The sequence below is a fragment of the Osmerus eperlanus genome, chromosome 11 (genome assembly GCF_963692335.1).
Source record: "Osmerus eperlanus chromosome 11, fOsmEpe2.1, whole genome shotgun sequence".
Classification (NCBI taxonomy): Eukaryota; Metazoa; Chordata; class Actinopteri; order Osmeriformes; family Osmeridae; genus Osmerus; species Osmerus eperlanus.
This window is the reverse complement of record NC_085028.1, coordinates 5,736,418-5,762,216: the sequence shown is the minus strand read 5'-3', so window position 1 is coordinate 5,762,216 and position 25,799 is coordinate 5,736,418. Positions and strand designations below refer to the sequence as shown.

General features: G+C 50.3%; 1 protein-coding gene across 4 annotated transcripts in view; it reads right to left on the bottom strand.

Annotated features, from left to right (window-relative positions):
- Positions 1-25,799, bottom strand: part of LOC134028871 (spectrin beta chain, non-erythrocytic 4-like) — a 61,769-nt gene that overhangs the window by 20,380 nt on the left and 15,590 nt on the right. For 3 of the 4 annotated variants that reach the window (XM_062472751.1, XM_062472750.1, XM_062472752.1), the window contains exons 2-22: positions 24,988-25,155; positions 24,283-24,434; positions 23,502-23,675; positions 20,381-20,472; positions 19,909-19,989; positions 19,372-19,487; positions 19,076-19,188; positions 18,723-18,910; positions 18,302-18,419; positions 17,905-18,063; positions 16,606-16,908; positions 16,116-16,266; positions 15,363-15,703; positions 14,452-14,981; positions 14,031-14,168; positions 12,595-12,835; positions 12,056-12,214; positions 11,551-11,907; positions 9,464-9,666; positions 8,224-8,314; positions 4,444-4,590 (exon numbers count right to left, since the gene is read on the bottom strand). In XM_062472751.1, the coding sequence (XP_062328735.1) occupies positions 4,444-4,590; positions 8,224-8,314; positions 9,464-9,666; positions 11,551-11,907; positions 12,056-12,214; positions 12,595-12,835; positions 14,031-14,168; positions 14,452-14,981; positions 15,363-15,703; positions 16,116-16,266; positions 16,606-16,908; positions 17,905-18,063; positions 18,302-18,419; positions 18,723-18,910; positions 19,076-19,188; positions 19,372-19,487; positions 19,909-19,989; positions 20,381-20,472; positions 23,502-23,675; positions 24,283-24,434; positions 24,988-25,132 (3,999 nt within the window). In that variant the 5' untranslated portion in view covers positions 25,133-25,155. Of the gene's footprint in view, positions 1-4,443; positions 4,591-5,632; positions 6,006-8,223; positions 8,315-9,463; positions 9,667-11,550; positions 11,908-12,055; positions 12,215-12,594; positions 12,836-14,030; positions 14,169-14,451; positions 14,982-15,362; positions 15,704-16,115; positions 16,267-16,605; positions 16,909-17,904; positions 18,064-18,301; positions 18,420-18,722; positions 18,911-19,075; positions 19,189-19,371; positions 19,488-19,908; positions 19,990-20,380; positions 20,473-23,501; positions 23,676-24,282; positions 24,435-24,987; positions 25,156-25,799 lie in introns of those variants that run through there. The other variant, XM_062472753.1, reaches the window with a different exon arrangement.

Sequence of the window (25,799 nt, the reverse complement as noted above, 5' to 3'; positions counted from 1 at the left end):
CTCTCTCTTTGTCTCTCTCTCTCTGAATCCTTCTCTCTGATCTGATACCTATTTTCTTTGGCATGTCTTGTCCCTCTCTGCTCCCTCCTTCCTCTCTCTCGCCTCTCTCTCTCTCTCTCTCTCTCTCTCTCTCTCTCTCTCTCTCTCTCTCTCTCTCTCTCTCTCTCTCTCTCTCTCTCTCCCTGTCCTACCTCTCTCTCTCAGCACCCTGCATCACTAAGACAGACAAACAACGAAAAACAACAAACAATATAGGGTTAAAGAGCATGTTCCCAGAGTGTGTGCTTGTGTCTGTATGTTGGGGCAGGACATATCATTCTAAAATCTGTCTTACACTAAAAGGCTTAGATTATGTTGTTGTTATCATTATCCCTGATAATGATGTTTAACAGCAGAAACGTGTCATTGAGGTTTAATATTAGCTTACCAGTACAACAACAGAACTATTAGTACTACACACACAACATACACTCTAAAAGCCACACCACACCACACACAGTCACACACACACACAACCACACCACACATACATGCACACCTCCTAAAAGCCACACCACACACACACACACACACACACACACACACACACACACACACCCTGACAGCCACACCACACACACACCCTGACAGCCACACCACACACCCTAACAGCCACACTACACACACACCCTAACAGCCACACCACACACACACCCTAACAGCCACACTACACACACACCCTAACAGCCACACCACACACACAGACAAATCACACACACACAGCCACCTCCTCCTCTGTGCCTACTCTCCGAGGGCATTGCTAACCCATAGTGGGTCTGGGGGCCGCTGGGTGAGATCCTCACTCTTACAGTAATGAGATAACAAGGCCAATTCATTATCAGAGAAACTAGAGACAAGAACTTGAGGCCTGTGGGGTTAGACACTAGTTAACTAGCTAGCGGTACCTCGTAAAGGAACAGGAGCAGCGCTGCCTACAGTAGCTATACTGTACACGCTGCAGGACCAAAAACTAGCAAAGATGGCAGGCTTGGTTGAATTAAGTTTGAGGCAACAACGCCATGACAACACAGATTTCCTAGGACTAGCAGGAACCCGGGACCTCAAGCAGAAAAACCCTACATGAGCTAAATGTAATTGGAGCTAAATGTCGTTCCTTCACAAAGAGTATGCAAACAATCGTAAAACCAAGTTATCACATATATCATTAGAAAAGGCTTTAATCTCGCGAAATTACATGATGACAACCAACTGTGTACACATAAATCCATTTATAGGCCAAATTCAGCTAATGTTGCTACTGTTGCCTCCATTCAGTAGGCTAAAGCTAGCCCGTGTTGGTGTCCATGAGTAATTTACCTCCTCAAAAAAAACTGTAAAGGCTCATGGGTAATTAGTCATTGCTCACGATGACAGGACACTCTCTCCATCTCTACTGTAACCGATGGAGGATAAGAAGACCCCCCCTTCCCCTCGCTCACCCATGACATCCACACTAACTGAGGATCTGACATCACTTCCTGCCGGGTGCACTTCCTGCTTCCTGCCTGTGCTGTGGAAAGCGGATGTCTGGATGTGTGAGAGAGCGGCAGTTCAAATGACCTTCACACATGAGCTACGCCAGGCGGAGGGAGGAAGGAAGGGGGGGGGGAGACTGGCTGTTGCCTGGCAACGTCTGCAAGCGCACCCTCGTTCCCCTCTGCCTGGCTAGGAGGTCGCACCTAACTGGCAGCATCACACACACACACACCTCGTGACAGACGGCGCCAGGCGAACCAAGAGAACAGTCAGTGCTCCAGATTTCCTGCTCCGCTCGCCTGTCTGGTGGTTATGACACCAGGTGTGTGGTGTCCTCTCTGCCTTGTGGTGTCCTCTCTGCCTTTCAAAGGCAGAGAGGAGGTTACCTTGAAGGCTGTGAATCTCTCCAACAGCTAGCATTAGGCTATGCTCCTCTAGGCTGGGCTGAGCTAAGCTAAGGCTGGGCTATGCAATGGCTGGGCTAGACTAGGCTAAGCTAGGCACACAAAACTACACAAGGACCTCAAGAAAATCCTAAAAGCATACAGTAGCCTTCCCGTGTACCCCGACATCAGCCTGTGAACCCCAGCCTGCACACACCAACATCCAGGAGAGTCTATTTTAACCTGCCAGCTCTGGCTGGATCCCTTCTCCCCGCGGAGACATCCTGCCCCGGTCGGCCCTAAATCGCACCTCCATGGTTGTAATGTTTTAATGTTACATCGAGACAGCGTTGTGTTGGATGACGGTCTATAACTGGCTAGCTGCCTAGCTGGAGATCTCCACACAGGGTCCTCAGGGCCCTGGTATACAGCATGCACACACGAGACCTGCACTTGCCCTTTATCAGAGGAGTGTGTGTGTGTGTGTGTGTGAGAGAGAGAGAGAAACAGAGAGACAAAGAGAGAGTGTGTGATTGTGTGGTACTGTGCGTGTCAATCATTCTGTGTGTGTGTGTGTGTGTGTGTGTGTACACTAGGGGCCTGGCTGGGTGCTTTAGTGAAGGGGTGGTGTAGGTGAGCTATAACAGAGTCAACCCAGAAACATAGAGTAAGGATACTACACAGAGAGAACCGACACACACACACACACACATTGCTGTAAAGGGAGAAGAGGGTACCTTGTCTCAACACATCAGCGTTGTTGACCCATCAACATTACGTTTCACCAGCAGGGGGTCTAACTGTGTTGGTGTTTGGGTCCTGAGCGGAGCGGGGGGGGGGCAGCAACACCAAGAAGTCATCCAGTACAGTAAGAAACTTAAAATACAACTGATTACCACATTAGGTCACTCAACTGTAGTCAGGTCCACAGGAAAGATGACCATATTAGACTAATCATTTTAAAATTCAACATTTCATTAATTTACAAGTAGCTTTTATCCAATGACACATACAAATAGTGCACAATATGCTTATAGAAAGAACTGCAGAAAAATCAGGGATCAGAAGTGCATAGTTCTAATAGTATTTTAATGGTTGGAGTCAAGGAAGGGTCTGTATTTACCAGGCACAGTGAAACATAATCTTGGATAATCATGACCATATTAGATCAATACCAGGTCGGGTTCACTCTCTCTCTCTCTGGGTGTGGCTGAGAGCTTCTGTTCTCTACAGTGGAGGTCTCTCGTCCTGTCTGTCTCACCGCTATGCTGCGATCTGATCTGACCTCAATGTAAATGACTGGAAACAGCGAGCCACACCACTCACAGACAGACTCCATGACATCCCCGCCCTCTACAAACACGCATCTGACACTATCTCTCTCTCTCTCTCTCTCTCTCTCTCTCTCTCTCTCTCTCTCTCTCTCTCTGTCTGTCTGTCTGTCTGTATGTCTGTATGTCTGTATGTCTGTATGTCTGTCTGTCTGTCTGTCTGTCTGTCGAGCCACACCACTCACAGACAGACTCCATGACATCCCCGGCCTCTACAAACACGCATCTGACACTATCTCTCTCTATCTCTCTCCCTCTCTCTCTCTCTCTCTCTCTCTCTCTCTCTCTCTCTCTCTCTCTCTCTCTCTCTCTCTCTCTCTCTCCAAGCACACTCTGTCTCCGTCTTTACAAACACACATCTGACACCCTCTCTATGGCTTTCCGGAAGACAAGCCCTCTCCCTCAAACCGGCTCTGTCTCTCTGGAAAACCACGTCCTCACACTGGGCTGAGGCTGGGGAGAGTCAGCTGGATAAGGGAGATACAGGGTCTTTAACGAGCAGCTTGTGAGCTTGTGGGTGTATGTGCCTCGAGGTCCTAGTTACCTAACATGTCGTATAGTGAGGATGCAATATGATTGGCTCTTACCATAGATACAGTATGATGTCATCAAGAAACTGTGTCGTCAGGAAGAGTTCTTAGAACCACAAAAGACCAGCTTTCTCCCTCAGATATAGGCCTAGGCTTAACCAGGTACTTAGACTGTAACATATAAACTGGTATTACATGCTATGGATGATGTTGCCAGAATACCTTTTGCTGACATAAGTATGGCAAACACAGATGTCCTAACAACTAAATAAACAAAAAAAGTTGCTGGATCATGGAGTAAGGGAAGACTCTGTTCCAGAACACACAGATTACCGTTCCGTCACAACACCTGCCACAACCCTCCCATACAAACATACTCGCACACGCACACACACACACACACACACACACACACACACACACACACAGATCACAGCCAGACACACAAACACAACACCTGCTTCTGCCTCTGTCCTTGACACAAGGTTGACTCAAGTACGAATGTTCCAGGCAAAACACTCACACCAAGTTAAATCAGGTTACTCTTAAACACGTTCCAAGATCAAGTGCTCTACGTAAGGTCAGTCTAGAGATGTTCCAGTTCAACTGAAATGTAAACAAGTAAGCCAAGATCAAAGGGACAGATTCTTGAGAGTCAAATAAAGTAGCTAGCACAGTACTCACCCTCTCAATCTTGTCCAGCCATTCCTTGTTCTGGGCTAGCTCGGCCATGAAGGCCTGGTGTTTGAGCCACTTCTTATGCAGCTTCTGGGTCTCATCTCTGCTGCCGTCTCCAGCCATCAGCATCTTCTCAGACACCCAGTCTCCCAGCTGGGGGGTGGCACAGAGAAAACACTGCTGTCAGTTCAGGCCCACCGCATACAGACAGGTTCATACCAGCCGCAAGTTTACTGTTTGTAACCAGTAGGCGGGTACTCCTGTTCATCTAAACTGTTTCCAAGAGGTGCAGTATTATATGTCCTACATGGTTTGTAAATCGGACCCATGGGCCTATAAGTATTCATATCATGTTAGTCACATGTGCAATACACCATACTTACTCACATGTTGCTATTTAAACCCACGCACATACACATCTATATACAGACACTCACATGTAGACCTATATTACACACACACACACACACAATATATATATATATATTTAATAACAGATATCCACATGAGCTAAACAAACATTCACATATTCATACATGTGTTTAGAGATTACTGTAACAGATAAGGGTTTTCACAACACGTCCACACACCTATCTAAATACAGGACAAACAAACAGTAGGCTCCCAAAGTCCCACCAAGAACTGAACACTACAATGCCTGAATACCCCCGATAGTTCTGAACACAAGCAGGCAGGCAGAGACATGGGAACAGGTAGACACAAGGTCGCTCCGACACTTGCATATTTAATAACACACACCAGGCACATGTATGCACACACACACACACACACACGTGTACCAACAAGCATGGTGACGGGAATTCACACGTACACAGTAAACACACCGACCAGGGATGGATGAACACACACACACATCTCAACACTTGCAATCTATTTGCCATACAAGGCGTGAGTACAGTCAAACGAAGCAATAATCATGTTCCAAAATATCCCCACATGAGGATCCATTCTTCTATCAAGTCTTATCTCCTTATAACATGAACACACGCAGTTCTGGTCCACACAACATCAGAACAGCAGAATATTACACGTAAAAAATCCCCCTTTCTCCGATCTCTGTTTGTTCCCTCCCACCCACCCACCCACATCCACCCACCCCATTCTCCAGTCCACCTCTCCATCCTCCCCTCCTCCCCCGACTCGCACAAAATAACGGTAAATCCGCTCCATTTACCGGCAGGCAGCGTCTAACGGGAACGGCCCATGGGGTTGTGGCGGGTGGCGGTTGGTATCCGCATTCTCAAGCCACCGTCCCCGTTAACGGTTTAACGGCAACGCTCTCCTCCGCCGAGACAGACCCAGACACGCGCTTCTCCAGGAAACGACAATGAGACGCGGAGGAACACAAGCCTGGCAAGCAAAGCTCCTGGAAACCCAGCTAGGAGGATGCTGAGAGACTGAGGCTGGAGCAGAGACTGCGCTCTCCCTCTCTCTTCATCCCTCTCTCTTCCTCCCTCTGTCTCTCTCTCTCTCTCCCTCTTCCTCTCTCTGTCTCTCTCTCTCTCTCTCCCTCTCTCTCGCTTCCTCCCTCTCCCTCACAGGCACTGCTGCTGCCTCTATGTGGCTGTAGCCCCTCTACACTCAACCCAGAGGGAGAGAGGGAGAGATGAGGAGGAGGCGGATCAGTGACGAGAGAGGGAGGGAAGGACGAGGGACGGAGGGCGGGGGGAGTGGGGGGAGTGAAAAGAGAGGGAGAGACAGAGAACACGAGAGAGAGAACAAAAATCCTCCCAAAACAATAAAATGGCAGGCAGGCAGGCAGCAGGTCTGCCCACCCCTCCCCAGACTCTTCCCTCCTCCTCCACTCCTCCACTCCTCCGCCCCCTCCACTCCTCCGCCCCCTCCTCCCCCACTAAGGCAGAGAGCAGGCTGCCTAGCGGAGGGCTGGGAGGGTCCAGAGCCCGCAGCCTCTCTGTCTCAGCTCGAGAGGCTGCCAGGGAGGCAGGGAGGCAGGGATGGAGGGGGAGGGGGAGGGAGTTGGTTGGCGTCAAAGAAGGGGAAGGGGAGGGGGGAGGGGGTTGCACTCCTCCAAGGAAATCCAGACACGCTTGCCCCTGTCTCTGAGTTGTCTTCCTCTCCTCTCCTCCCCCTCCAACTCCTCTGCCCCACTCTCTCTCTCCCTTTTTATCTCTCCCTCCCTCCCCTCTCTCCCTCTCTCTCTCTCGTGTTCCGGCTCTCCCCAGCAGTGCTGTGCTGTTTCCTCTGTCGCTACTGCAGTGCCTGGGCAGGGAGGAGGAGAGAGGCCAGGGAAGGCGTGCGGGGGAGAGGGAGGGCCAGGAGAGCGGGGAGACCAGGGGAAGAGGAGGGTGGAGGAATAGTGTCCTTATAGGAAGAAGACCTCGTCGATGGAGAGATGGAGAGGCAAACAAGAGGGAGAGGGAGAGAGAGAAAGAGAGAGAGAGAAACGAAGTGAAAGTGAGTGTTAAGATTTAAAAAGCTGAGAGAGACAGAGAAGAGAGTTAGAGGGGGGGGGGTTGAAAGATTTATTTGTGACTTGATAGATTTACTGCCCAGCTTTTCTTTAAAGAGACCAGGCCATCTCTATTTCTCTCCATCTCTCTCAGTCTCTCTCTTTCTCTCTCTCTCCTCCAGTAACCAAGGGTCTCTAGGGGGGGGTCTTGCTGGGGTTAAGGGTGAAAGGTCTCAGACGGTAGCTCTTTAGGGGCCCTAAATGAATTGGGTCTATCTAAGATTGGGGGATTAAGGATGATGGGAGGATGGGGGGGGGGGGTTGGGGTTGTCGAGGAATACAGAAGGGCATAGTCCATCCATTCACTAGGGACCCTATATCAGACTCTTGGGTCCATACCTCCGATGGCCACATAAGCGATTCAAACCCAGGTCATGGTCACGCAACCAAGGCTCCACATCCAGAGATGCCTGATTGGTGGTTGTCACAAACCTCGAACTCACCGTGTTAGGAGATTGATGATAGTGAGTCAGGGAAGATTAAATCGAATTTGCGATTGAGGAGAAGCAGTCAAACTCAAACTCCCTCTAAGAGACTAAATGGAGACAACATGTCTCTCCTACACATGCATGCATGTTCTTCCCACCTTTCTCTTTCTCATCCTCCCTCTCTCCCTCTCTCATTCTTCCTCTCTCTCTGGTTCAGAGGGGCTATTCCTGTCATCACAGGAAGTCACAGTCACGGTCATCACAGGAAGTGATGATCACACTACTGACCAGCTCCTCGCGTTCCCACGAACTGTCGCAGTGAAACAACCCTACACGAGGTCACACAGAGAGAAGACTCCTCACACACACACACACACACACACACACACACACACACACAGAGGGGTGCACCTCACACACACACACACACACAGACACGCACACAAACCCTCATACACACGCAGAGGGCTCCTCACATTCACACACACACACACACACACAGATGGGTGCACCTCACGCACACAAACCCTCACACACACACATATACACACTCTCTCTTTGCTGAATTACTTATGAGGAGATGTGTGGTAAATAATTCAAGGCGTCCAGAGAGAGAAAGTTGCAGTTCCTAAATAAAGCAGGCCAGGCCAGGGCGTGGTAGCTACTGTGGTTTAAGACAGGACAGTATGGGGGACGGTACAGAGATCGACACCCAACAAATACAGATTATTCATCATCCATCACAGCTAAGACATCTAGAAATCCAGCCGTTCACATATAGACCCCCAGACCTACACCAATGCGCCAGTATTCAAACCAAGCAGACACAACAGATACATTTAAAGGTTTGGTAGAAGGTTCCGGTACCTCGTGGCAGTCCTGGAGGAACCTCTGAAGACCCCACTGGCCGTTGAGTTTCTCCAGCCACTGTTGGGCTTGCTCCCGGTTCTGGTGACCCCTGGAAGACACATGCCATAGGAACACAGTTAGACCCTGGTTAGGACGCATCCTTACCCTGGTTAGGACTCATCCATAACCTGGTTAGGATGCATCATTACCCTGGTTAGGACTCATCCATAACCTGGTTAAGATGCATCATTACCCTGGTTAGGACTCATCCATCACCAGGTTTGGACTCATCCATCCACTTATCCTGAAATCCAGGATAAGTGGATAAAGGATTCATTTCAGGTTGAGAATTCAACTTTTAAACTGTTGTGTTTTCTCATCCATTGTCTGTGGGATTATCTTCTGTGAGTGAGAGGTCTAACCAACCAAATGTGAATGAGGATTATAATTCAAACAGAATAGAGGCGTTGCAGGAACGGCTGTCTCCCCCCTCTTCTGTAATCCCCCCAGCATGTTTCTTGTAATATTATGGGGTGGAGGGAGAGTCCAGCTGAGCATTCCTCACCCCTAAAGCCTCCCCCCTAATCTCCCTCCCCCCTCCCTCTCTCACATCCTCTCTCACCTCCCTAAACCCCCACCACCGCTCTCCCCTGCACCCTCACCCCCGCATGCCCTCACACCTCAGCCCCCCACCCCACTACCCTGGCTTCAATCCTTTCCCCCACCTCACCACCACTCCTCTCCGCCATACCTTCACCCCCCTTACCCTCACCCCCCTAGCCTGCCTTCATTCCTCTCGCCCCACCTCACCCATCCCCTCGCTGTGCCCCCCCAGACATCAGAGTACATGACATGCTGTGGACCTGAGCCAGGGCCAGACAAGAGGGCTCAGGACCACAGCATGTCATGTGTCTTTTCACTGTTTCTGAGTCTTTGTCTGCATGTGTGCACCGTTGTAATGGTCACGCTGTGAAGTTGTTCCTCACAACCAACACTACAAGCATAAGACCCTATAGTCCTGCAGGCTAGCAAAACCACACATATAGTCAGAGCCAAACACAATTAGCTTTCAATATTTCAGATATACAGTGCATAAATATATATATATATATATATATATCCATCCATCCCCCAGCCTGCCAGTAGCTCATGGAGCAGGTCAGTGTCTGTACCAGGGGCGTAGCTTTCATTGTACCTCAATAGGGCATGTCCCACCCACATCTGAACCCAAACCCACTCCCCCTGGTGTGCACCGCACCTCTTAGCCAGCGTGTCGACCCGCTCCTTGATGCGGTCTGAGTAGATGTTGCTCTGGCTGATCAGGCTCTGCCCAGCCTCGATCACGGCCTTGATGCGGTGCAGGTTGAGCTCCATGGTGGTGGTGAAGTCCTTGTGCTTCTTAATGGCCGCCTCCACCGTCTCCACCGTGGTGGGGAGCTCCACGTGGGCTAGGGCTGACTCCTGGAGCAACAGGGAGAGACAGGAGGATGATCACAACGACAGTAGTTCAGCATGGGTTAGCCCCATCTCCCGGAGCAAAAGCAAGAAACAATGAAAATGCTTATAACTATAGTAGTTTCTATTGTAGTTTTCCTCTTTTCAACATGATGGTAGTTACTTTAGATATATTACATTGTAGATTATAGATTGATGCTATAACTACAGTCTCAAAGACACTTTGGTTAAAAAAGAAAGGATAGAAAAAAGAGAAAGGAGGAAAGAAAGAATGAAAGAAAGAAAGGCATGTTCATGGGTCTCTCTCTTTGACTATTATTGAAGAGGAAATTCCATGGCCTCTTGTTCTGGGCCCCGAGGCAGGGTCTACAAGCAAACCAGAGGAGACACATGGTCTGACACACACACACACACACACACACACATTCACACTCACACACACATATCCACACACACACCCACACAAACACACACATTAACACACACGCATTCACACTAACATACACACACTCACACTAACACATGCACACTTCCACATACTCACACATACACACACAACAACTCTCACTGACACACACACGCAGACCCAGGCCACGGACAGTCATGCCATCTGACATTTTAGCTGGGGAGGAGACTTGCTCTGCATGTACAGTGATACCTCTAATGCATGGCCCGAGAACATCCTGCACAGTCTCCAGTCAATTCACCATCCGACATGAATGTGTATTTCCTCACAGTCTTATGAGTATCAGAGACAGAACAGCCTAAACAGAGTGCCAATAGATGCACTCCTATTAGTTAGAATTAGAGTACATATATGGTATATATACAGTATATAGTACATACAGCAAAGTTCTATCTAGAAACGTAGTACTGGTGCGGTGTAATACCTCACACACTTACAGTGACACAATGCAGGCTGTGGGTACGAGAGGAGTTTGCTACTGTAGCACACTCAGCAAGAGGAGCAAGCTGCCAAGGCCTCAAATCACCCTCTCCACAATGGAGACAGAGAGAAAGAGAGTAAGAGAGAGAGTAAGAGAGAGAGAGAGAGATGTTGAGAGAGACAGGGTCAGAAGGAGAGATAGAGAGACAAAGACAGGCTGAGAAAGCCAGAAATAGAGTGAGAGTGAGAGAGAGTGTGAGAGAAACACTATAGCTATAGAGTTACAAGAGATGCTGCATTGCAGATCTACTACCAGTCAGTCCTTACATATTTAATGTCACATCTCACATGGAATCTCCTGCCATACACACACTTAGGTCACCCTACACCTGGGCTAGGGGATATACCTTCTATCTAAATTCACATTCTCTCTCTGTCCCTCTCTCTCTGGCTCTACCTTCCCTTCTCTCTCTCTCTCTCTCTCTCTCTCTCTCTCCCTTTCTCCATCTCTCTCTGTCTCTAATTCTCTCAATCTCTGTCTCTCTCTGTCGCTCCTTTCCTTTCTTCCGCTCTCTCTCTCTCTCTCTCTCTCTCTCTCTCTCTCTCTCTCTCTCTCTCTCTCTCTCTCTCTCTCTCTCTCTCTCTCTCTCTCTCTCTCTGTCTTGCCCTCTCTCTCTCTTTCCCTCTCTTCTTCTCTATCTCTCTCGCTCTCGTCTGGTGGTTTCCCTGGCAGCATGCAGGGATGTAACAACGGACCACACCCAGATGAAGTTCCAACACTGCCCTCTGTCCTATGTCTGTCTAGAGTGTCTGTCTGAACGATGATGTCTCTCCTGGGTACTGGTCCATCCTAAAACAGAGCTGTGCACTTCTAGTCCATGACCATCAGCTGCACATACCACAAGCAGTCTTTCTACGTCACTCAGGAAAATACACCCACCACCATAAACGTAACCCCAGCAAGGGCATTCGCACCCGCGACTCATCGGCGCCCGCGGCCTAACCTGGTTGTTGAGGAAGGCCTCGGCCTGTTTGACGTCGCGCAGGAACAGGTGGAAGATGTGCGCCTGGACGAGCACCTCCCTGCGGCTCTCCCACATCTCCAGCAGCTTGTTCCAGCCCACGTCCAGCTTCTGCAGCCACTGCTGCAGCGCGGCGTACGGCAGCGGCGCCTCCTCCGTCTCCAGCAGCTCGTTGACGGCCTGCAGGCGCTCGTAGTCCTCCTCGTAGCGGCCGATCTCCTCCTTCAGCGCCGCGTGGAGGTTGATGAGGCGCTCCGCCTCCTCCAGGGCGTTGGGGAGCTCGTCGGACGCCGCCGCCATCTGGGTCTGCACAAGCCACGTCAGGAACGAGTCCAGGTCCTGGAGGACAGATTATGCAATACAAAATGTTAGAACATTAAAAAAACACGTGTTGCATAACAATAACATAGGTCCTGGAGAACAGAGCGCAATAACATGGAATAACCCCCACTTTACCACAGTGATGCACCGTGTGACCAGGCCGTACCTGTATGAACTGCTGCAGTCTGCCGGCCACCATCAGAGAGTCCTCGCAGCCCTGCAGTGTCCTCTTCAGCTCCTCCCACTCCACACTGATGCCCTCGAAGGGCACTAGGACCTCGAGGGCGCGGTCGGGGTGGGAGGTGGCCAGCTGCTCCGCCTCCCCCTGGAATGTAAAAAAAAACTGTTTTTTACTGTTGATTGCTTTCAATGTTTTTTTTTATATTACGCTTCTTGATATGTTTTTTTCATAAGTGCCTGACTGCTATCATTAAAAATGCATTGTCCTTTCAATATCCTCCACACCAATGGTCTCCAACCCTATTCCTGGCGAGCCACCTTCCTGAAGGTGTTTCCTCCAATCCAGCACCCCTGATTCTAATAACTAGATGATTGATGTGTTGAATCATCTTGGTGGTTGGAGGAAACCCCAACAGGGAGGTAGCTCTCCAGGAACATTCTTGGAGAATGGAGACCCTTGCTCCAGACAACATCATCCAGAACTGTGACCGTCCGGACCATACCGGCCGGAGGGTCCAGCCTTACCTGCAGGTGCACAAGCTTGGGCTCCAGTACGGCCAGGGCTCCCTCCATGGTGGAGAGGCGGCGCTGGAGGGCCAGCACGCCACCCAGGTCGCTGCCCACGTACTGGGTGGCGTCAATGGCCTTGCGCTTGTCCTGGATCTGGGACTTGATCTCGGTACACTCCAGCAGGTAGTTCTGCAGGCGCAGGATGGAGTCCAGGTGGTCCTTCTTCTGTTCCACCATCTCCACGATGCAGTTCCACCTGGAGGAGGGGAGGAAGGGGGGGGGGGGGAATCAGCTAGTATCAAGTAGTTATAGAACACCCACCATAAAAACTAATCTTGATCACTTATACTATCATTCTTTTTACAGAGTAGATGGCATGGTTTATTATAGTAACTGTACGACCACGAATAACAAACATTACCATTTCATCAACGTCAAAACGTGTGTGTGTGTATTTGGGTTGTTCTGTTGTGTGGCTTGTGGCTGAGACAGACTGGCTGGCTGGCCTGTTATCTGCTCCCAGATAACTCTAAGCAGGACCGCTCCTCATTCAATCATGCGTATCCACGGTGACGTCATTCTAGGACACCTTAGCCTGCAGGCCATGTGTGAGTGTTGCTATGACACCCCCGTCTCACACTCGGTCCGGTCTCCTCGAGCAAAGTCAGGCCCGGTCTAGATGTCGGCCATACAGGTAAAGGACTGGGTTTTAAAGCTACAAACACTTTACACTGTTTTGAAATTCGAGGGTGAGATGGAGAAGAGGCTGGAGGGACAGAGGGAGAGGCTGTTTTGGGGCCTGAAGTGGTTCCTGAAGCCAGCATGGCAGTCACCACAGATGGTCACCCTAAGACAGACTGGCAGTGCCAGGGTCACAGGGATCTGGGCCATGGGGACCGCTGACAGACAGCTCTGCTAGCCTGTAGCCAGCATGCCTGAGAAAGGAGCAGCCACTCCAGAGGCAGGGTGATCAGCGGGGGGCGGGCCCATGAGATCAACATGGCTTATGTTGGTCAATGACTGGGCCAAGTATGATCACACGATGAACCAGATTATTTAAATCACAAACCCTCACCTGCTGTCTCCTCTCACAGGAGAACAGACAAACCAAGCCTTAGGGGAAATTGGTCTCGGCTACATTTTCTTTTGCATCCTCTTTCTAGTAAAGTCCCGAAGTTCAACAAACCTTGCAAACCACATTAGATTAAATGATTGGCACATTGTTGAGGATGGCTAACTGTCAATCCTGTTTGAATCATGTTTTTGCACTTTGCCTGGTGTAATACAGACAGTTCCTTGACGCTAACCTTCGAAACACTTCTGGTCCTTGATTTTTTTCTGCCGTGTGCACTACTTGCTTACATACACCTACAGCTAACGCCAGTGACAGAGCTGTACAGTAAGGATGGATGTTTATCTGTGGAGTGTTATAGGGTTAGAGGGTGTAATACCTGCTGTTGAGGTGGTCCTGGCAACCTCTGACCTCTGTGGAGCTGGGGTGACCTCCGTCCAGAAGCTGCTGCACGATCTGGTTCACGTCCAGGATCCTACCCATCAGGCTGTTCATCTCCTGGTCCAGGCTCTCAAATCTGCAGGTGAGGCAGGGTGGCAGGGAGACAGAGGCAGACAAGGCAGAGGCCGGGAGGCAGAGAGACAGGAGAAGCAGAGAGGCAGGGAGGCAGAGATTTAGAAAGGCAATGAGACAGGAGAGGCAGACATGCAGGAGAGGCGTAGAGGCAGAGTGTTAGAGAGTTAGAAAGACAGGGAGGCAGAGGAAGCACAGGGACCAGGGAGCCTGTATGCCTGTCTGCCTGTCTACCTGCCTAGCTGTCTGTCTACTTCTGTCTACCCGTCTACCCGTCTCCACCCTACCTGTGAGCGACCACCTCCACGTCCTCCAGCCTCTCCGGCACCTCCATCTGGTTGAGCCACTGCTCCTTCTCGTCGATCCACACCTCGCAGGCGTTGACCTCGCTGAACATGCGGTACACGGCCAGCGCGTCGTGGAGCCACTGCTGCCTGAGCACGGCCACGTCTGCCACCTCGGCGTACAGCTGCTCCACGTCGCCCATGCGCCCCTGCACCTCCTCCAGCTCCCGGAACACCAGCGGCAGCGCCACCATGTGCTTCCTGAGCGCGACCACGTGGAGCCGGTGTTTGTCGATGGCGTCGCGCACGCCGCGGTGCTTCTTGAGGAGCGACTGCGTGGAGTACTCGTCGTGACCGAAGTCCTCGCTGGAGACGAGGCGGTACGCGTCCTGCAGCCACGCCAGGAGGTCGTCGGTCTCCGTGCTGAACTGGAAGAAGTGGAGCGCCTCCTGGAGGTGGTTTAGGCGCTGCGCCGCCTGGTCCTCCAGGCGCTTCCACTCCCCCTTCACCTCCATGATCCGCTCCTGGATGCCCTGGGGGGAGGGGGGGGAGGTGAGGGGGGTCAGGACGCTCACGCCTGGGGACTGTAACATGGGGGTCACGTCAAATGACATCAACGCTGACCATACTGCATCACTGGCTGTCTCGGTACGTGCATGTTTGGATGTGTTTTATGGCAGCATATGAGGTGTGAAATTAGCATGTTTGAAGGAATTCGACGACTGTGGAAACATATTATAACTGATGTGCCAAGTGTTACACTTGAACATTGATGTTTGATTTTCTTTTTATGTTTGCACAACATGTACAACAATTATGCTATTGAATTGTTATTTGATGCATGGCTATGCTATGCTATGCTAAGCTAATTTAAGCTACGCTATGCTATGATCCATAATCCGACGGGCCTCCACCTGGGTGCCGAAGCTCTTCTCGCTGAGGATCTGCTTGCCCTTCTTCATGGTGTTCTGGAGGAGGGAGCGGTGCGCCAGCAGCTCCCCGGCCAGGGACTTGTGCTTCTGCAGCAGCCGGAGGACGGAGCTCAGGTCCTTGCCGCAGGTCTGGGAGCCCAGGATGGAGCTCTTCTCTCGGATCCAGGCCTCCGACTCCTCCACCTCCTGGTAGAAGGCCCACAGCTGCCGGGACTCCTCCAGCTCCTCGTGTCGCTTGGACGCCAGCTCCTTCAGCTCCTCCAGGCAGGTGGAGACGTGGTTTACGCGGTTACAGATCACCTGGGGGTCGCACGGCTGGTACCCTGCAGGGGGGTGGGGGGCAGGGGGCAGTACTGTTGTTGTATCACTGATGTATAGAACTTGCAGCAGAAAATAAACCATTATATTACTGGGGTTAATGCTGTTATTGTATCACTGATGTGTGGAACTTACAGTGTAAAATGAAATACTCGAAAATAAACTGTTCTCAAAATAAACTGCTCTCAAAAAAAATTCTTATGATTGCAGACAGGTGCAATCATAACAAGTCAGTATCTTTGAAATACAGCTATCAGAAAACAACTTTTGGTGTGTGTCCCCCCAGGAACTGCTCTTGAGGAAATGTCAATGTACTTGTGGCCCCGAACATTGATAACAGATTTCAACCCCTGCGGTTTATACAGATGCTCTCCACACGTGTTCCTGTGTGGTGCGAGGCGTGCGCCCCTCTCCTACCCTCGATGGTGGAGAACTTGAGAGCGGCGGTGTTGAGCGTCTGGACCCTCTCCGCTTGCACGGCGATGTCGGCCTCCTGCAGGCTGTGTTTCTGCAGCAAGTCGTCCACCTCCAGCAGGTGCTTCCCAAAGTCCTTAGACAACAGCTGCACCTGGGGGGGAGGGATGGGGGAGAGAGGGGGTGAGGGCGAGAGAGGGAAGGGAGAAGGAGGGAAGGTGGAAGGAGAGAGGGGGGGAGGGAGAGAGGGGGGAGGGAGGGAGAAGGGAAAAGGAGGACAGGGAGACGGTGGGGAGGAAAGGAGGGAGGAGGAGAAAGAGGTTTCACCTGCCTGGGACGTCATCCTTTTTACATAATCTGCAAACTCTGCAAAAACCTTCCTCTATCTGTATCCACAGCTGCCTAGTTTATCCGCCCAGATAAGAATTCTGGGTATTGCGGTTTTACACAAGAGCAGGTCATATAAGGTTACAGGACAACTGACTCTGCGTACCTGCGTGTCCTCCATCCAGTCAATCATGTAGACCATCTCCTGGAAGGTCTTCTGCAGGGCTAGGTTCTTCTCCAGCCTGGTCCTCCTGCCCACCACCAGATCCTTCAGCAGACTCCACTGGCCAAGGATGTTCTCCTTGCGGGCGGAGATCCTCCGAATGTCGTAGTAGCCCTCCGCCTCCATCTCGGCCGCCAGCTCCACCACCACGCCGATGCGCTCCTCGTACGACGAGATGTCCGCCTCGATGGCCTCGTGCTTCTTCATGGCCGCCTCCACCGCCGGCAGGTCGTAGCCGAAGTTGTCCTGGAGGAAGAGAGAGAGCAGGGAGTGAGGACAGGCTGGAGAACAGGCCGACTGAGGCAGAGGGGAAAGGACAGATGGTGATACAGATGGGGAGAGAGCAGGGGTGTCGTTAGCCCCTTTTTACTGAGGCACGTGCCCTAGGATAAATCTGCTGTGCCCCAGTAAAATTTGAGTTTGAGTTTGAACAATTTACTTTATTAGTCAGTGCATTCATTTAGATTGATAATCCCGGAAAAAATAAACCCAGTATCCCAATCAACGCTTGTACAATCAAAGCAGTTTAACCGAAAACACCCAAACGATGCCCACAGAATTACATGTCAGCGCGCTCTTCTGAGCTTGCCAAAGAACCACTGCAGCACGCACATAGAAGTCCAGGTGTCGGACTTGGCACACAAGTCAGAATTGACAAAACTAAAGAAAGTTTCATGATATGGTTTACATGATAGGCCTACCGATCATCATATTTTGACTAAAACAATATGACATGAAGCTAAAAAAAACTGTATTTGCGCTCAAATGAATGAGAAAAAAATGTGCACGCTCGCATTAACTATTGATGTCCCTGCCAAAGCTGATATCAAACTTGCGTCCCTGAACTGTTGTATAGTGGGTTAAGCAAGGGGATTTTCTATAGCCTAGTAGTTGCTTTGTGCGCAGCAATCTTGAAAGAAAAAAAAGGGATATGAATAGAGGCCTGTGCCCCAATAGAGTTTTATGTCTAACAACGCCTCTGGGAGAGAGAGAGTGAGAGAGAGAGAGTGAGAATGACTTTGAAAGGGAGAGAGATAGAAGGAGAGACACAGTGGTTGAGAGAGAGGTGGAAAAAAAGAAAGAACGAGAGAGAGAGAGAGAGAGAGAGAGAGAGAGAGAGAGAGAGAGAGAGACATATTTTCCCCTTGTGGACAACACCAGAGGGACTTTAGGCAACCCCAAACCTCCATTACGTTTTGGCAGGCAGACAAGACAGTCCCCTGCCAAGGCGTGAGGGCCTACCTGAGACACCAGGCGCTGGTTCTCATTCAGCCAGGCCTGCCTCATCGTGGTCTTGTGGTCAAACCTCTGGGCCAGCAGCTCCAGCTTTTCCTGACGAATCAGCTCCTGCCGTAGAGCCACGCCCCGCTCATGCTCCGCCTTCTCCAGCCTCTCCCACGCCTAAACGCAGTGGGGAGTAAAAACGTCAACAGCATGTTCTATTCTGTCAAGCTCGGAGGGGCGTCAGGATGAAAACACTTACATCTGCTCTGAAAGCATACCGTGATTCAGAGGGATCAAAAGGACCAGATGACTCATTTGTTTGGGTCCATTTTTTAAGGACCGGCTATTAATGTCATCGTACTGATAACGTTAATTCACAAGTCAACAGACAGCCTGTCGCTGTCTCTCTCTGTACCTTGTTGATGTCGGAGATGAGCTTCCCTTCATGAGGAACGTAGAGCTTCTGGTTGTTTGCTCGCAGCTTGCTTTGGATGGTGAAGAGGAGGACCTCTAGGTTACCCTTCTCCTGGAACCTGTGGGGAGGGGGTGGGGGGCACAGTTTGAACTGGGGCAAAAAGACAGAAAGACAGGCCGACAGGCACACAGGCAGACAGACAGACAGACAGACAGACAGACAGACAGACAAACAGAGAAAGAGACAGACAGACAAACAGAGAAAGAGACAGGCAGACAGACAGACAGACAGACAGACACACAGATAGGCAGACAGACAGACAGACAGACAGGCAGGCAGGCAGGCAGACAGACAGAGAGACAGGCAGACAGACAGACAGACAGGCAAGCAGGCAGGCAGGCAGGCAGGCAGACGGGCTTACTTGATGGGCTTCTCGATGGTGCAGTAGGTGGTGAAGGCCTGCAGCTGCTGCTGGACCCCCGTTAGTGAGTTGGCGAACTTCTGGTTGCTGATGACAGCGATGGTCTTCTCTATCCACTCCAGCAGGTCAGACGCCAAGCCCTCGTAGCGCTCGATGATCTTCTCAGCCTCGATCGCGTTTTCCAACACCTGGACACACACACGCGCACACACAGACGCACGCATCCAAACATACACACACAATTACTGTATATAGGCTACTGTGTGTTTTAAAATAAGTGTTTTATCAAAGCACAAACCTGTTAGCTGAGGTTTCATAGAGAAAGATTTAACCTGGTGGAAGACTCGGCCTACCTTGCCTACTCTCTTGCCCTCCACAATGAGGGCCTTCATCTTAGAGAAGTAGTGGTAGTAGGAGACCACGTAGGTGATGATGGACTTCTCATCTGGGTTCTCAGTGTTCACGTCTGTATGGGACAAACAGGAGGAAGAGAGAGAGAGACATAGAAAGATTGGAGAAAGAGAAAGAAAGATCGGAGGGAAAGAAATAGAGAGATTGGAGAGAGATAAAGAGATTGGAGAGACATAAAGAGATTGGAGATAGATAAAGAGATTGGAGATAGATAAATAGAGGCTCATAATAGGCTCACCCTCTGGGTCCAGTAGCTTGGTAAGGCCGAGGTTATGCTCTGCGATGTTGAAGGCTTGTTGGAGGTTGTGGGTGGCATTGGACCGGGCCAGCTTGTGGAATTCTATTAGGTCAGGTCTTAAAAAGACAAAAGTGGAAGTCAAGCTGGAGGCTTTAGCTTAGCGGGGTACTGACAATCAGAGAATAAAACCAAAAGGAGCCACACCCCGTGATAAACCTTTAGGATTCAGGACAAAAGCAGTTTGGCAAAATACAAAGGAGACGTTTGTGTCAATGTCATCAGACCTCATTGTCAGCTTATTGGGAACGCATCAGAATACAAAAATACTAATCATATGCAGTCCTTTTTACAAGTCACAGAGGACTTCACATATATGCCCAAATAACTGTACCTTAACCAACATAAGCCTTCATGGAAGACATAGAAGGAAAACTCATAGATGGGTAGATGGAAAAAACCTTGGGAGGAATGAAAGACCGAAAGAAGGAACATCTGGATGACTGTGTGACTGAATGGATGACAGGATGCTGGTCTCACCTGTGTCTGTGTATGAGAGCATTGAAAGCCAGGCCATCCCTCCAGCAGGTGGTGAAGTTCTGGATGTTGACCTCAGGGTACCTGGGGTCACACAGGGTTTCAAAGGTCAACGCAGGACAGGTCCGTCAGCATCAGTGCATATTTTTCCCCCACATGTTCGAACGGCAAGCGATCAATGAAAAGCCTTTCATAGGAAATCCAGTGAGTATATAAAGCATTTGAACCCTGGTTATCCCTGGTCCTCAGGGCCCACTGCCTGGCATGTTCTAGATGTTTCCCTGGTCCAACACAGCCGATTTAAAAGAATGGGTTGCCATCAAGCTTTGCAGAAGCCTGACAAGTGTGTTGGAGCAGGGAAACATCTAGCATGCCGGGCAGTGGGCCCTGAGGGCAGTGGGCCCTGAGGGCAGTGGGCCCTGAGGGCTGAAGACCCCTGGTGTGAAAGGGAGGATGTGGAGGCAGATCCACCGACCCTGCAGTCTTCATCTGGCACCAGAGCAGCAGGGCATCCTTGGCCGAGCGAGTCTCTCTGTTGTCCTCCGTCTCTATCTTGATCACCTGGATCTGAGAGAGAGAGAGAGAGAGAGAGAGAGAGAGAGAGAACAAACACCACAGTCAGTTGGAGAGAGACACAGGGTAACAGGATGAGTTCAGATGGGATTGTGGAGGAGCAAAGGAGCATCAGAGTGTCTGGTATACATCTGTGTAGACACGCCAGAATACCTTTACAGTCCAGTGTAAACCTGTCTGTCTGCCTGCCTGCCTGCCTGCCTGCCTGCCTGCCTGCCTGTCTGTCTCATTAAGTTTGGAAGCAGTGCCCTTACACTGGTGTTCAGCACCATGCTCATGTGTGTGTGTCTAACTCCACTGCATGCTGTCCTGTTTCTAACATGGCTAGCTGCATCCTCTCACCACACACCACATGAATTAAACATGTGTCTGTGATGGCCTTATGCACCAGTCACTGCTTCATCATCTAACAGGATTGGTCCACTCATCACGAAACGCAGCCATTGGTCCTTTGATCATTATACATGACAGGCGTCCAATCACATCAGTATGACATGATTCCAGCTAATGGGAGGGATGACACCTAAAAATATGCTGTACCGTCATCCTCCACACATTACCCTGCTGGGGCTCAGAGCCGGGAACATGCACACACACACACTCCCTCTCTTTCTCAACACATACACACACACACACTCGCAATCTCGTACACACACACACACACACACTCGCTCTCTTTCTCAACACGCACACACACACTTGCAATCTCATACACACACGCAGACACACACGCACTGTCTCTATCTCTCATACACACACAAAACACATGCGCTCTCACTCACGCGTAATGAGTAAGAGTGATCAAAATAGTGAAAAAACACAAACAATGTCATCTTTAGGCACAGATATTGATCACTGCATATTGATCAATATAGCCACAGATCTATAATTCCCATATAGATCTTTAAGGCCGGTGTTTCTGTAGGCAGGCATACACAACACAGGCACAAGCCTGCACAAGCACAAGGACGAGCAGTCTGATACCTGTATAGCAAAGGACGTTTCGTCAATCCATTCAAATACTCCTGGATACAGTATGGATTACCTCTGACTGCACCTCTTTTCCTTTCCCCCTTCACCTCCTTTCTCTCCTTCCTTCATCCCCCTCTCTTTCTTTCTCTTCCCCTGGCTGTGTGCTGCTGCGGCAGACACCGGGCCTTACCTGCTGACTGGGCAGAGTCAACTCTCTCAGTCAGAGATGGAGGGAGGGGAGGGAGGGAAGGGAGGTGTGGAGAAGAGGGAGACGGAAAGGCAGGGAGGGGAGAGAGAGAGGCAGGGTGGGCCAGTACGGAAGGAGGGACAGGGTAAACTGAGAGATGAGTGTGGGTGAGAAAGAAAGAGTGAGGTGACAACAGCAACGGGTTGCAGCATTAATGAGGGAGAGACGGGAAGAGAGAGGGAAGGAGATAGAGAGGGGGAGAGGGAGGGAAAGAGGGAAGGAGATAGAGAGGGGGAGAGGGAGAAAGAGAGAGGGGGGGGGGGTGGCAGGGTGGATTGCTCTCGTGCTCGCCCAGAGCCCCACCATCATCAATTCACAAATCCTTCTCCTCCTCTATCAACTCCTCTCTCTCCTCTTACTGCTCCTTCTCCTCCCTCTCTTCCGCCTCCTCTTTCACTGCATGCAAAATTGACGAGGCCGTCGACTGGTTGGCTCTCACTGTTCCTACAGAAGATGCTACTGACACTAACACCAGTCTCATCTACAGACCTGCTCAGCTACAGACACTGACACCCAACACATCTCGACTCGATCAGATCCCCAATAAACACCCCCTCCAAAGAAGTCTAAGCCACTGTACTTACATGTCTGTCCCTCTGTCAATCTGTTTCCTGCCATCACCTGCTGTTTGTTAGTCCCTACATGTGTGTGTCTGAGGAAGCGTGTGTGTATCTGTGTGTGTGTGTGTGTGTGTGAGAGAGAGAGAGAGAGAGAGAGAGAGAGAGAGAGAGAGAGAGAGAGAGAGAGAGAGAGAGAGAGAGAGAGAGAGAGAGAGAGAGAGAGAGATTGTATGTGTGACAAAGGCAGAGACAAAGAGAGAGATATACAGAGAGAGATTCAGAGAGAGTGGTTCAGAGAGAGACAAAGAGGGAAAAGGGGAGAGAGAGCTAGGATGTGTGTAGGAAAGAGAGAGGATGTCAAGCTGTGTGTCCTTGTTGGAGATCAGACTACCAGAGCAGGCCAGAGTGACATTCAAGCTTTGTTGGTAGCGTCCCACAGTGATGATGCGGCATGTTTGGGTGGTTCTCTGAGCAAACCCTATGGCTGGTCTGAAAGTCACTCCTCCAGTTCACCCTGTCCCAAACCAACACACTGAAAACAGCCTGCATGGGATTTGATGATGACACACACACACAAACAAAAACACACGCAGGCACACAGACACACACATACATACACCCCCCCACACACACACACATACACACACACACACAGACATGCACAAATGCATATTCATATGAATTCACACGCGCAGGCATACGCAAACACACACATGCACACTCAGATGCATCAACACACGCGGAAACACACATCGCATGTCGGGCTGCTGTGAACACGACACCTTATCCAACAGACCCACGAAGCTATATCTGTCTGTTCATGACACAGATTGATGAGAACGTCTGTCAAGGAGAAGCTGCGTACAGTACACATATATATGCGCGTGTCTGTCTGCACGCATCTGTGTGTATATTGAGTGAGTATGTATATGTGTGTACATCCGTGTGTGTGTGTGTGTGTGTGTGTGCGCATGCGTGTACGCGTGTGCATGTGCGAATGTGTGTGAATGTGGTTTTATCTGCAGTATTTTGTCTATAAGCAGTGAGGATGACTCACAGTGGGTCCCACCCAAAAAGCAAGGTCAGGCAAGAACCAGCGCTGTACACTGCTACCGTGGCCATTGTAACAGCAAGAGAATGTCAGTACAGTAGTGTACTATAGTGCCGTTATGTTGGTGATCTAGGATGCTAACAGGATGCTAGCGCGCCAGTGAACTGGCGTGTACACTTGGGAGGAGCCCTACCTGGAAGCGGAGGATGATGGTCCAGATGAGGCCGAGGGTGAGGCGGTGGTTGCCGTCCACGATGTCATGGGAACCGACGTTCTCCAGGTGAACCCGCTGCTCTTTGAGGAACTGGAGGGCCTTGTCCACGTTCTCCAGGCAGTGGATCCTCATGCGACCCCGGGTTGGCCTCGGCTTGTGGGGAGAGGATGGGAGAGAGGGGGAGGAGAGAGAGCGGGAGAGGGGGAGGAGAGGGGGAGAGGTGGAGAGGGGGGGGGGGGGGGGGGAGAGACAACAGGACGGAGAGGTCAGACGGAGGGTTGTGTCTCCAAAACACAAACATTATGTGGACTATTCTCCTCCCATTCCATCTGACACAACGCTGCAGTTGTTCATGCAACTTTTATGAATGCTTGAACATTTGGAAGCTAAAATAACCATGGTGTGTTTCTTTGAAGCAGCCTCTAATATCCAGACACAGGACTGATGGTGACACAGCCCTAGTATGTCTGTGAGGAAGACCTTTCTGAGAGGAAGGTGTGAGAAGGAGACCTAACTGGTCACGGCATAAGGACAGGTAGAGTAGACAAAGGAGAGGAGAGAGAAGAGAGAGCTGATACTGGTCAAAGGTCTCGGGATGTACCGAAGAGATATCAGCACCAGGAGGAGGTATGACTGCAAGAGAGTGTTTATTGGCATTAATGAGTGATGGTGAGGTGAGGCAGGGTGGTGAGGTGAGGCAGGGTGGTGAGGTGAGGTGAGGCGGTATGGTGAGGTGCTAGAGGGTGAGGTGAGGGCGTACCAGCAGCTCTCCAGACAGGACCTCCAGCAGCCTGGTTAGCATGTAGCCGTCGCGCAGGTCGTTGTAGAGGTCGGCGATGCGACAGGACACCCGGGCCAGGTGGGAGTTGACCCACTTGGTGAAAGTCTTCTTCTGGACGGCATCTCGCTCGTCTGAGGGGAGGGACACGCAGAGACGAACACACACACACACACACATAAGCATGCACACACACACACAGGCAGAGGTCTCAGTTTCACACACAGAGCAGTCTACTGTCCTTCTAAAGCTCTGCATGGGTGTGACATGCAGGCTGATTGTGCTGACAGTGTCATGAGCACTAATGAGCCCTTCACCAGCACATACGCTACTTTTTTTTCTGTCTTTAACTCTTTCATTCAAAGTCTCTCTCTGTTTCTTTCTTTTTAATGGTCTCTTTGGAAATCTCTCCCTATCTCCCTTTAAATTCCCCTCTTTCTGTCTCTCATTCTAAATCATTATCTTTCTTTGGAAATCTCTCTGTTACTCTCCTTTTCTTTCCATCCTTCTCTCTCTCTCTCTCTCTCTCTCTCTCTCTCTCTCTCTCTCTCTCTCTCTCTCTCTCTCTCTCTCTCTCTCTCTCTCTCTCCCTCTCTCTCTCTCTCTCTCTCTCTCTCTCCCTCTCTCTCTCTCTCTCTCTCTCTCTCTCTCCCTCCCTCCCTCCCTCTCCCTCCACCTGGTCCTGACCTGCCAGGGCCTTGATGCGGGAGCACTCAAACAGCTTGGAGCTTGTGCACTCGGTGTCCCAGTGGGCCGAGCTGGCGGGGCGGTTGTTGTTGTTGAGCTGGCGCTGGGTCTCTGCATTGTCCAGGTCTGTGGAGGCATCGGCCATTGCGCCGGCTGCCCCTGGACCTCCTGCACACAAACACACACACAGTATTAGACCTGAGACTCAGTGTAGTGTGCTTTCCAGGAAAAATACTTTTATGATACACTCAAGTGCATAGGATACACACCCTGCATGACCTTACACACCCACACATGCAATCGGCAGTAACTCAAAATCAAAAACATTTTGCATCTCACTGTTAAAAATATACATTCATTCATGGGGTTCAGCTGTCTTTGTTAAATTCCTGTCAAACGTGTGCTAATAATACTGTGATACTTCATTCATGACTCACAGTCAGCTGCAACACCTCAGATCTGATTTACAGTTTGTTTTGTCGCTAAGTCTGTCTCTTCCCTGATTGTGAAAGTTCAAACTGTCTGATAAAAATAACTTTATTGAAACAACTGGGTCATGGTGTTTGTGTTTCAGAAGGATGAGAGATCAGTGCTCAGCTGTCAGGAAACAGCTGTAGCGGGGTTTGCTCGTTTAAGATTAGCAATACTTAATTTATAATAAAGTATGTAGTTCTTGGGGCACCACCTCTTATTGTTAAAGGGATAGAGGAAACCTTATTGAATAATATTTAAATAATAGCCTTCGTAATAATCAGTCTAATCTTAAAGTTGTGAATTCTATGAAAGTAGAGCAGATCAGATAACGTGAGTGA